Here is a 13,180-nt window from a genome sequence, read left to right as displayed (position 1 = left end):
TTGCTTTGTACTGTTTGTTGTTGTGCTGTTGTATGTTTTGACTGTGGGGGACTATGGATGCAAATTAGCTTCAAGCTAACTCCAGTGCAGTACATCTTTAATGTTTAAAACTGCACACTGTCCCAATCACTGAATCAAATCAATATCAATATCAAGTAACTCCACGGGTTCCAGAAATGACAAAAGGATTAGCAAGTTCAATTTGGAATTTATCTCTGGAGTTACAATGTTTCCTTTGAGCAAAACCCCACAATAAACTGTGAAGTATTATTACAGAACAAAATCTCAGTCTGATTGCTATGAAAATGGTAAGTACATTCCCTTCTTTCTGTTTTGGTGATTCGCCAACATGATTAGTAAAGCCTATAAGAAAATTGGATGTGCAGACCACTCAAGGATTTGTTAAAACCAAGTCTGTCACATGGGCTGTGACATTTCATTTCTTCTAGGGCTTTTTCATTTGCAAATATCAGAAGCATATAACTTGCCCTTTGAAGCTCAACACTTTCGTAGATGTTTTTCAGTCCTTTTATAGCTAAAGGAGTGCTTTTCAAAGTTTTAATTAGCCAGGCTGAATAAAAGCAGCTACTGTATCCATGAAGCCTGTATCTGACTACCTTTCTGAATATTCATGGCAGCAGGATGCAGCAGGTACAGCATCTCAGAGGAGATTATTGTAATGCACCTGTGTTTCCTAAGGCGCTCAATTAGAAGAGCCCAGCTGCTCATGTGCATTATTTATTGAGAACATGTTCAACAGCAGCCTCTCAATATGTCACCTGTCATGATCCCAGTTTGGACTGGTCCAACTGCAATGGACAGGTAAGTAATAATAATTCAGATCTGGATTAGATTTACAAGACAGAGAAATAAAATTCACATGTATGCAGATGATTTGGTTCTAATATGTGTTGTAACAATATTCTCTTAATGCTGTCAAATTTATACAAAACCATGATTTTATTTTAATGAACGACTATTCCACGCTAATTCCAAAAAAGAGAAAAATGCCTGATCACAGGAATCCAAACACAGTACAGTTTTACAAGGAACCAAACTTTGATGTTGTTATAAGTTCAATTATTTGGTCATAATCATCACTGAATCTGGCAGGTTTAATTAAAATATACATTCTTAAACCAAATATTTATTAAGACATAGCTCGCTAAAAGGTGGCTGGTTATTTAACCCTTTTTGAGAACTACACTGGAAATTAATGCTTAAGTTAAATGGAAGTGAAATGCCACCCTCATCCCTGCTCCAATAATACTGCACAACTCAACTCCTATTGAAACGTTTTCTTAGTACCTTCAACATTCCAGCTTCACCCATGGACATGGTTCTGAATCTGAGCATCACAGCCTTTTAAAGGAAACTGCTGAACCAACACCTCCATCAACTCCCAAATTACACCTGAAGACAGACAGACTGACAGTCAGGCAAACAGTAGACAGGAAACAATGGTCATAGACATAGAAATTTGAGTAAATGAGACAAAGTCACCACCAAATTGGAATATTATTGATTATGGATAAGAGAGTACTCTGTCACACATTATCATAAAAGGTTGGTTTCTATGGTAGTAGTTTCTGAGTATTGGAGCTACATGTGTGTAGCTTCTATTTATCTCTATAGAAAAAGGTTGCCAGAACATTGAATGGAAGCTTGGTGAAATAGAAAGTGAAATCCATTTTCTTTTCTCCATTTCCTCCTCTATCTATAAACTGTCAGCTTCCTGTCACCAAGACTTACATGAAGCACAACAGAGCAGGAGGGGAGAGAGAGCAGGTGCAGGTAGAGAGAGGAGGAGGTTGACATAGAGAGAGAGAGAGAGGGAGAGCAGCAGCATGTGACTGTGTGCTATCACTCAGTGAGATGATGCGCGAGGTTTGAGTCAGATGCTTCAAGGAATCTCTGGAAAGCGTCCGGAGCTCAGTCTGGTTCAGAGTTCTCTCTCTCTCTCTCTCTCTCTCTCTCTCTGACTGACATGTCAGGCTCTGACAGTCCAAACAGCACCAGTGTGCCTCCGGTCCTGGACTATGAATGGAGATATGAATACTATGATGATGAGGAGCCAGTATCTTTCGAAGGACTGAGGGCGCACCGCTGTGAGTAGCCTTTCTTTTGTGTGTACTTTACTGAGAAACTCAAGTGGAATTAGTCACAGTGATCCAGTATGTGCCTGACAGGCTGATTCGCTGCCTGATGACATCATCTCTGTAATATAGAACCACATACATTTCCTGTGGCTCTGATCAAAAATCACCACCTGAAACTTGTAAAGGATTTGTCAAACATGCCACATGCGGCGCTGCTGTTATGTCATATAATACAGAGCCTGAAAGTTGATTATTCAACATTGAAAACGGCTGTTAAAGATATAGATAGAAGTTGAATATACAGTAGAATGAGTCTGTTCCAGTCCCCACAGATAGTAGGCAGCTGTGTCCCACATCTGCAAAATGCCAACAAACAGCACACGTGTGTAATCAATAGACATGAAGAGATTGAAGTTAATGAGATATTGGCTTCAGTTATGGCAGAACCTCACCAGATATTATCTATTATTCATGATGGGACTGGTTGCAATAATTTTAGTCCCATCAATTATCATATCCTTTTATCAATGATTTTGAGAAATAACTTCCTCCTGAAATGTAATCAGACAGAAAACCTATAAAATAATGTAATTTCTCTTTTATGTACATACACCTACCTGCTTAGATAACTGGATTTAATTGTTTTTATTGATTGTATTACTCCTCTCAGCTCCTGGATGTGTTTTTACCATCATCTGAATGTAACTGTAGTACTGTGTGGTTGATCCAATCTATTTCTTCATTTTGTGGAAATTCAATAAAACCAACAATGTATATGAGTTCCACTGAGCCTTGTTTGTTTTTTATTTATGCGAGCCACTGGTTGTCCTCATCAATCAAGTGTGTCCCAGTGAGCTGTGATAAACCTCACACTCTGCAGTTAACTGGCACATGAGCTCTGTGGCAATACATCACACCAGTAGGCACTTGACTCCTTGCCAGTACTGAAGGGTGAGGATTGGGACAAACCCAATCTCACCTCCATTTAGTAGTTTTTCTGCTTTCAATCTTCATCTTTTTTTTTTTAAAGCACTTTAAAGGATACTTTCACATCTTTTAAGTCTATCTTAAAACAATACTCACATGCTCATATGTACAGTAAAACAGTATTTGGTTGATGTAATTGTTTCTTCTTTATATACTGGCCCTAAAGACATCCCAATTCCAATGTCAGGGATAGGGGACAAAATTCACAGTCATCGTTCTGTGCAAAAATGCATTCTGAAGTTCAACTGAAGCTCATGTCTGAGAATCAGGTTTACAAAGTTACTGCCCTTTTTCTATGAAATTCTCTCTTTGTGCTTTAACAGAATGGTGGACAGTGTTTGTGTGCAGATCCATGCTGAAGCCATAGTAAAACAATATGCAAATTTCCCACTAAAATGATAGCTTTGGAAGATACTCACTTTATCTTATTACAATATGTGAACATATTCTTTAAATGGCTGCTATGGTGAAAAACAAGTAAAATGATCTAAGAGAAGGATTAGGGTGATGGTGGGGCCTCCTCTGCTGTAAAATTATTCAAAAATCTCGTTGGTCTTTTTATGTTATTTGAAAATTTGAAATTTGCACCTCAAGAGCGAGCGATGTTGAGGCGGAACTCGTTACTACGTCACACCAGAAAGTCCAATCAAATATGCAGGAAGCTTTAGCATGAGCCCTCCCCTGCTGTAACTTCTGTAGTGGTAGTTTGTATTTCAGCCGGATGACGAGCAAAGCAGGACACTGAAGTGTTGCTGATTGTTCAGCTGCTAAAAAGTCTTCACAGTTTTCCAGAGGATGGAAATTTACATCAGGAATGGCTTTTTCCTATCAGCGATGAGTCAAAAAAAGCCATTATAAGAGATATTTGAGGACTTCTCATCCGTGTTAGTTAACAAGTTGTGTTCATACTTGACATTAGGAAACCCCACTTTATAAATCAATGTCACCAGATTATTTGGTCAGTTTGTGTTTCCATATGATTAATTTATTGTGTTTGCTTTAAGGTTCACGTTGCCTCAGTTGCTTGGTCGTGTTGGTTTGCTCTGTACAACATCAGGAAGCTCAGACCCTGCCTGTCTGAGCATGCAGCACAACTCCTGGTACAGGCTCTCATAATATCACACATTGACAACTGCAACTCCTTACTGGCAGGACTCTCTGCATGTATGTTGAAACCTCTGCAGATGGTCCAGAACGCACCACTGGCTCCCAGTTGCTTCCCGCATCAAATTCAAAACCCTGACACTCACTTACAAAAGAGCAACTAAAATGGCTCCTGCCTACTTGAACTCCCTCATTCAGGTCTACACTCTCTCCCACTATAGACGGCGGCTGTGGCTCAGGAGGTAGAGCGGGTTGTCCACTAATCCGAAGATTGGCGGTTAGATTCCCGGCTCCTCCAGTCCACATGTCAATTTGTCCTTGGGCAAAATACTGAACCCCTAATTGCTCCTGATGGCTGTGCCATCAGTGTGTGAATGTGTGTGAATCATTAGATTTCCTCTGATGGGCAGGTTGGGACCTTGCATGGTAGTCCCTGTACTCATTCAGCGTATGAATGTGTGTGAATGGGTGAATGTGATTCATAGTGTAAAAGGAAGACTAGAAAGACGCTATACAAGTACAGTCCATTTACCATTTACCATTCTCTACACTCTGCCAATTAAATGTGCCTGATACCACCTCCACAACAGTGACTTAAGTCACCAACACCTCTGCACTTGATGGACTGAAGAAAACAATAAAAATTTAATTAAAATTTTAAAAAAAAAGCTTCTATGCATTCTATGCGCTCTGTGCACCGCCTGTTGGCATCTACATCCTATCAACTTAGCTTTGGCACTTTGGTACTCTCAGATGTACGTCTCTTTGGATAAAAGCGTCTGCTAAATGAAATTGTAAAACTGTAAATTATATAGTTGGTTTGGGTGTTTTCATTGGATTTGTTGACAATATGAAACATATTGATCATGACCATACTTATCCTTTAATAAAAACAATTTCCACCAGCATAAGATAATAATTAATACAAAATACAACATTTTCTGAGACCCTTTTGAATAGAGGATTTAATTCTCATTATTTGGTGCTGTAATGTCAAACTTGACATTTTAATCCTTGAACAGCATTACGTTACTCATATTCATACCCAGGAAGTCTCTTACAGTATGTGTGAGCTAGTTTGTAGACACAATATGGTATTGTGTCTTTTTCTGTATGGCTTTACTATAATGTTTCTATAATATCTCTTTGGCAACATGTCTGCTGTGTAAACTGTGTTACTACCTCCCATGATAAGACTGTAATACTGCTGTAGGATATTACACACCAATGTAATTTGATGTTTGGATAATCTCTGTCTTAAACTTTATCTCATTCCTACAAACACTATGAATTTTATAGTGACGCTGGGTTGGAAGAATATATTGAGTGCATTTATCATCACCATCATCATTTCTCACCTTTTTTTTTTCATTTTGCAGATTCTATAGTGATCGGCTTCTGGGTCGGCCTGGCTGTCTTTGTCATCTTTATGTTTTTTCTGCTCACTCTTCTGACCAAGACTGGAGCTCCACATCCTGAGTGAGTCACTGCAATTAAACTCAACTCAATGCACGCTGCATATTACTGGAACATCTAAGTATAGTTAAAGAAAAATGATAAAAAAAATTGCCTAAAATGGGTCTAAAATCCCATGTGCAAAACACAACCATCAATGAATTGATCTACTAACGAGTATTGTGTGTGTATCAAAGCCTGATATATCTCATTCCTCTGTGTCATAGAGCTCCACTGTTGTACAAAAACCTTTTAAACACATGTCATTCAGCCACACTATTGCTTGAAATACTCACTACAACACCAACTGTGGATTAATACGCCTGAAAATAGTCCCCAACAAATGCAATAACCCCCCAGTGTTTGAGTAATGTTTGTTCAAAACTACTTTTAGGAAATTATTGATCCTTTTTTAAACATGCAACTATATATTTGTGAGGTGTTTTTAAAGATTAACATCTTCAGTAGGAAACAATGGGCTTTGAGTGCCACAGACAGAGAAGGGATGTCATTAGGTATTGAGAGACTTACTGACTATTGCTTCTATTTACTATTATACTACTCAATACTCAGTACTAATACTATTACTGAGTATTGAGAGATGGAAGAAAACTTGATTTTGTCTTTTTATGATTTGTTGAAAATAAGAGAAGTATAGAATAACACCAGCCTTAACCTTTAAAACAAGTAACGTCTACTCACGATGTAACAGACTATGTAACAGCCCTCATTAGTCTGGACATGATCTGTGTGCCATTTTTTCTGATTATTACATTTGAGGGATTTTTAGAGGCCAGAAGAGGTAGAAGGATCAAGTATTTCACAAGAAAAATAAAAAATCTGGAAAAAGTATTGTTTTACATAACAGAAATATTTTTTTTCTTAAAGATCCCCTCCAGACATGTATTAAGACATATAAAATACTCTGCTTGGAACAATAGTGTGCGTCTGATATGGTTTTTCTACAAAAAAACTATAATTATCTTGTCTTCAGAAACTAAATATGTAAACATTTTTCATCTCAGAAGTTTAACTGCTGGACACAAGACGTCTCCTACTACACTGTAAAGTCCATTCTCAGTGTTTGTGCACTGGAGGCTTCAAGTTTCCACATCACACTTGTGTAAATTGAATATTGGACCAGGATTGGCTTCCACAGTAGTTGTGATGTCACAAATCATGCTTGTTGATCCACCCCTTAAAATCTGATTTTCAATGAACACAGAGAAAGTTTCCACTTTCAGCAGATGAATGTGAAAACAAACTCTGCACATACATCATTCTGCACAGTGAAGCTCAAACATCCAACTGTAGGAACAAGAAGAACTTTAATTATACCTTTAATCATCTTGTGGCCCCTGAGATTTAACTTCAGGTAGGTCCTAGTGGGGTTCCAGAGCCCCGGGGGCCAGATGCATAAATCATGCGTACACACACACACCATGCATACACCATTTCCTGCACATAAACTGGTATTTGTAAACAGAATGTGCACGCCTCACGCATTCTTTACACCAGGAGTACATGTTTTTCTAAAGTGATCTGAGGGTGATGTGATGAGATGAAACATACGGTGAGAGATGCAATCTTTTAGTAAAACATTGGTTTTTGGTTGATAACCAGCTACACTGATAGTGTGATTTTTATTTTTTATTTTTTGCGTTTACTCAGAGATTTGTAATCTGCCATTCAAGGCACATTTATTGAGGTAACATTGATTATTTTTTTTAATCTTTTATCATTCTTTTAATTTATATAGGAGTTAGCATTGTATTTTGCTCTTAATGTTCTTTTTATTTGATCCTTAGTTGTGTCACACCTTGTAAAGTCAGTTTAGACATGAACACTACAAACTAATCACTGATTACATTTTTGAGATATCACTCCTGATGATGGTTCACAGGTGCATGTGATTAACGATACGGATGCTAAAAAGAGCTGCACAGTCGTGTGTAACAACAGCTGTTCTGTTTTTGGGAAACCTCACCGGTGCAACACAATCTGTGAAACGGCACTTTTTATTTCCTGTTTAATTCATTGATAGCTGTACTGACCGGTAGAGCAGGTATCACGTTGATATGAAAACAGCTGGCTCATTGTGGGATTAAAATGAGGCTTGTGCACGTGCACTCACTTCCACAATGACTGAGATTTATGAAACAGAAGCATGTGTACATACAGCTTTATAAATCTGATGAAAAGAATACATATTTCCAGCTTTGCACATACACACAGTTTTAGTCATGGATATACATGGAGATTTATGGATGTGGCCCCAGACTGGGAACTACTGTTTCAATACATTATTACCAGGACACTCTGAAATCACAATATTTGATTGATTGATTGACTGAAACCTTTATTTGTACAGGGGGAACTCACTGAGAGCCCGCTCTCTTCTGCCCTGTTGACAGTGATAAAATAATAAGTGTGATGAGTAGTAGTTACATGATAAAACACATTTCCAGTTAAAAATTGAACAGAAACAATTCAACAAGCTCAGCCTTGTTATTTACTTCAGGGATCTTACTAGGAGATTAACTCTCACTGCATGCATGCATGGACATAAATATTCAATCTTTTACCATTGGTTACCCTTGAAATATTAATAGCTGTTATTTTCCCTTTCATTTCCCCTGATATCTCATTCAACTGTAAAGGAGCAATTCTATAAGTGGAGAAATATCATCTATTGAACTATTGTTTTCATTGAGAGTTCAATTCAGCAACATTTTCACACAAATCCACCAGCTGTATCAGTGTTAAGAGCAAAGAGTGGCCCGTGTCCACTGACTGAGCTCATACAGTTGGTGCTGTTTGTTTCTGGAGGTGGAGAAAATAGCAGCATGTTGGGTTTTTTGGCAGCTGAGGCAGATGGACAGCATCCTCCCACTGGCTTATTAAGAGCTCTGCTTATCATGAAGGAATGAGTCAATATTTACTCTGCCTGCTGGGTGGTGACTATGAGGGTGGAAGTAACAAAAATTAACTGATAAAAATGGAAGTGATGAAAGTGCATGTGAATTGAAAAATGGAGCGATAAATTGTCAGTTGATTTGCTAAACTTGATTGACGATGAAACTTGGTTTTATTTGAAACAGTGTTAATACGATGTGTATTGAGAGATGCAGACTTCACTACAAAATTGACTCTTACTCACTTAATTCTGAACCAGTTTTCAGGAAATCTGGTTTGTTATAAATGTGAGAAATTGAACTGGTTACTTGTAATTAAATTCAGTTACTGAGGGCAGATTTAATCAGCTCTATGCCAAAACATTAACATTCTAAAAATGTGCATTAGTGTTTCCTCCACTGGCCCCATCTGGGAGTTCCCTCTCAGCCCATAGACTTTACATTGTGATGATGTCACAGATTTTTAAAACACTTTTCTCGGCTCGAGGAAAGTTTTACAAATATAAAACCTCCATGGATCAAAAGTTCATAACAGAAAGAGTCATGATTGACCTTGTTTGCAGTTTGAGGCGTCCTGTCAACAGTTTTACAGATGTGTCTTCTATAATGGTGGTCTATGGGGGAAATGCTTTTTGGGATGCAGGGGGATTTTTCGCTGCATACTGTGAGTGGCCACTGGGAAAAACTTGCTGCAAGGCTGAGTGGTTAGTTACTGCTGCGAACTGACGCTCAGAGGGTTTAACAAGATTCTTAGAAACAGAAAGAGATGACAGAACGATTAAAAGAGAGAGAAACTAAAAGCGTAAAGGCGACAACTGTTGCTGACAACAAAACAAACACACGTCTGGTTTCTGCTTAGGAGCAGCAGAGGCATTAAACACAAGGACACTATCTTCTGTAATCTCTGTCTCTTTTCTGTTCCATGTGTGCAGCAGTGGACAGCCATGTGAGAAGCGTCCCCGTCTGATTGGCTTCATGGACACCAACCTGGACAAAGGAGCTCCTCCCCCCCACCCTAGTGGTCTGGACTCATCCTGTTCTCTCTTCCACTGTTACGTGTCCAAGGATGGTCAGGGGAGCTGCACAGCCCTGTGGACCACAGTTGGTGGTGTGGGTGGAGGACCATCCGGAGGCTGCCACAGGAGGCCCAGCAGCAGCCCGGAGGCGGGGGACACTACACTCCTGCAGGAGCTAGCAGTGACAGCTAACAGGACGGAGAAAGAAGCCATCCTGCTGGCCCACTTCAACATCCCTAACTTTGTGAACTCTGAGCAGAGCTCAACTGTAGGGGAGGACGACCTGCTGCTGGGTGAGCCAGAGCTGCCAATCATTCTGGAGGGGCGGGATCAGAGCAGCATGATCAGGAAGCATGATAACCACAATGACTTCACCTAAGACTGGAGAATGGAGGGCAGCTATTCATCAAACAGGAGGACTCAGGTAATTTTCACAAAACATGGGTGGATGACAAGTTTACACTTAAAGCAATGAAAATATTCAGTGACTGGTCACATAATACATGTACTTGCCTAACCAGGGACTCACCAAAAAAACTCTGCGTCTTCTTTGTGGGAATGATTTGTCTTTAATGGTGTGACTTCAGCTGTTGTTTTGTTTGGACTGAAAAGCTGCAGACTGGAAGCCCATCAGGACATTTGGTTGAGAACCACTGGTCTGTAGAAAACAGTACAAGAAATAATCAAAATGTATTTTGTTATAAATGTGAAGTTATCCATAGCTGTCAAGTCTAACATATTATCTGTGAAACATGTTGGTGTTTTTCGTGACATATCGTGGTTGTGAAATGAAGAAAGACACCTTCTGAGTTCTGCTGTCAGGTTTCTCTGCTCAGCCTGCATCTATTCCACATGGGTTGAGATAGAACATTTTCTTTGCATGGGTTATATAACCTGCCCTACCCCTTTTAGTGCTTTGTGACTAAAGTAGCAATGACAAAGATAGAATGTAGCAAGGCTGAGCCACATTCCACAATCTATACTATACTATGAGAACCACAGATTGCTATTCTAAATCACCAACATGTTATGGAAATGGAAATGGATGTTGAAGTTTTTGAATTGGCCTTTTTGGTTGAACTCATTGCCTGATGGCCTAAAGGACAAAAGTAATGAATCGAAATTATAAAATGTAACTTAGCACCAAAAGACTGAAAATGTGGAGCAAAGATACTGTTATTACATTATTAAAGGAGTGTATCATTTTCCCTTATAATGAGTCTGTATGACTAGTATTCTTGCTAAAATGCAGTAAATGTTTGAATTATGACTTTCTGCGGCACATTTATAAAGAAACAAAAAACTCTTACTGTCAAGTCTATTCTTGGGTTTTAGAAGTTTAGACTTATAGTTAATTCCTAATACATTTAGATGGATTAACAATAACTATGTTCTTTTTTATTTCAACATGATATGAAATATACAATTAATAGCAGTCGCTGAAATGTTGCCATTATTTATACATGTGCACTGTTACTACCTAATGTTGACTGTGTCCTATATTAGCCAGCTGAACTCTTCCTCATGCTTTGCTTTCAAGGAACAGAACAGTGTGTTGTATTTGCACAGTTTAATGCAAATACAACATGAAGAAGTGTGAAACTACAAAACAACAAGAAACATACTGTATTACTTTAAACTACTGTGATGCCTCATCCAGATGTGACCCAGTTGACACACTTGCACACTGTTTTAACCGTATTTACCTATGTGTGTTGCATTCAAGAAAGAACTGACCTTTAGTTGCACAATAATAGTCAGTGTATTATTTTCAGAGTTCATCATGGTGAGTAAGTCCTTTTTTGATAACTTCCAGTGATAAACAAAACACACAATTTACAGCATGACCAGCCAAGTCTAACACCACAGTGGTCTAAAACTCTTGGCTCTTCCGGGGTCAAACACCTGACAACAGTGAGTTGCTACCTATATACCTGAGTCACATCACAGGTACAATATCACCCAATGTATGCACCTTGAATAACAATCAACTCTCTGGTCACTTTAGCAGCATATTTGGCTCCTACACACCAGCCCCTAACTGTTAATGGCAGACAGACCTCATAATTCAAACACAAATAAGGAGCAAAAATGTTACCATACACCAAGTTACAGGTAAGTACAATCAGCACCGTCCTGCCCTATGCTGAATGTGCAAATGCTTTTTAAAAAAAATAAATAAAGAAAGTTGCTAGGCATAGGTGAATGTTATGAACAGGCAAGGTAGGCAAATGCTTTGACTCACACTCTCTGAATGTGGGAATTCTCCTTAATTTGTTGCAACCACAACCAGTACTAGGAACCCCCCCCCCCCCCCCCCAGTGACAGACAGATGGTTCATCCAATCACCTGCCAAGTATTTTTTGAAAGTGCCTGCCCTTTTCCAAACAGTTTCAATGGACGACTTCTCAGGTAAGTACGCATCAGGTTAATACATCTACATGACTACATCACAGCTATCAGAAATTTTAAGAAAGACTTTAAACAACGAACTTGATCATCGGAAAATAATGTATTGTAATTATGAATGAAGCAATCTCTGCTGTGATAAAATCAACACCTGGGCTGTAATCCCTTCTGGTGCCCTGATGTGGCTAATCTACCCAACGCATGGTCACCATATCAAGAGCTCGGAGTTCATTTAGTTAGGGTATTATCTAGTCCAGTGGTTCCCAACCTAGGGGTCTGGCCCTGTGAGTTATAATTAGCTATAGAGACCAAAACTGTTTTTTGTACCAGGCTGTAAACACCTTTATTTCTGCTGTAAAGTTGGCCATTTTAACATGGGGGTCTATGCGGATTGACTCACTTTTAGAGCCTCAAGTGGCCGTTCAAGGAACTGCAGTTTTTGACACTTCCGCATTGGCTTCATTTTTCAGCCCCGGAGGTTGCCGCTTGGACTAAACTATCTAACTGTATATAAAGTAGTGTAAACTAGCTCCACCTCCAGCAGCTACAACAGTAACATGCTGCTCTAATACTGATGCTTCACTATTAATAATCTAATGATGTCATATATAATAATATATCAGTCAGAGGGACCAAACCACTACTTTTACTTTAATATGTTTTAACTACATTTTTCTCTCAGAACTGGTTCTTTAAACGTGTTGTCTGACCACTATAGACCATGGATAATATGTTAGTCACCTTCAGTTCAAAATGGCACTTATCAATGTAAGCAGTTCCACACCTTGTCAGCTGCAGTCATAGATGTAGGTAGACAGTAGTTAAGACATTGTAATGATCTTAAAGTTAACCTGTGGTTTTCTTGTAAGCAAAGTAAAATAGTGTTCACATTTAGTATTTCTCACCAAAACACACTTTTTTGAGGTCTTGAAAGCATTTTCTTCCTTATAATATTTGCAAAGTAGTTTTTGAATATTTTAAAGTGTATTTTTTACATCTGTGTTTACTTAACAGGGTAGTAATAGTAATTGTTGTTTTTGGTGTGTTACTGTCACCGATCAGTGATCAGTCAATCAGTAAAACACTGTGAACCTGCTGATACTCACAAACTCTACTCAAACTACATGTGGATCCTCAAGCATGTTAGTAGAGCAGAAGACACAAACAAAACAGGAACCCAGTCATCAAAACATTG

At 38.8% G+C, this 13,180-nt stretch overlaps 1 protein-coding gene across 1 annotated transcript; it reads left to right on the top strand.

The window, feature by feature from the left end:
- Positions 1–1,899: 1,899 nt before the first annotated feature.
- On the top strand, positions 1,900–10,867 carry mrap2a (melanocortin 2 receptor accessory protein 2a). Its single transcript, XM_042424532.1, has 3 exons — positions 1,900–2,108; positions 5,570–5,669; positions 9,493–10,867. Exons 1-3 carry the CDS (start codon positions 1,988–1,990, stop codon positions 9,953–9,955), a joined length of 684 nt encoding a protein of 227 aa, XP_042280466.1. The 5' UTR covers positions 1,900–1,987; the 3' UTR covers positions 9,956–10,867.
- The last annotated feature ends 2,313 nt before the right edge of the window (positions 10,868–13,180 follow it).

Source organism: Thunnus maccoyii, chromosome 10 (genome assembly GCF_910596095.1).
Source record: "Thunnus maccoyii chromosome 10, fThuMac1.1, whole genome shotgun sequence".
Classification (NCBI taxonomy): Eukaryota; Metazoa; Chordata; class Actinopteri; order Scombriformes; family Scombridae; genus Thunnus; species Thunnus maccoyii.
This window is presented reverse-complemented; position numbering and strand designations above follow the sequence as displayed.

Coding starts and splice junctions, on each gene's coding strand:
- mrap2a (XM_042424532.1), top strand. CDS start 1,988: ATGTCAGGCTCTGACAGTCCAAACAGCACCAGTGTGCCTCCGGTCCTG. Junction 2,109..5,569: donor AGGACTGAGGGCGCACCGCT/GTGAGTAGCCTT, acceptor TTCATTTTGCAG/ATTCTATAGTGATCGGCTTC. Junction 5,670..9,492: donor ACTGGAGCTCCACATCCTGA/GTGAGTCACTGC, acceptor CCATGTGTGCAG/CAGTGGACAGCCATGTGAGA.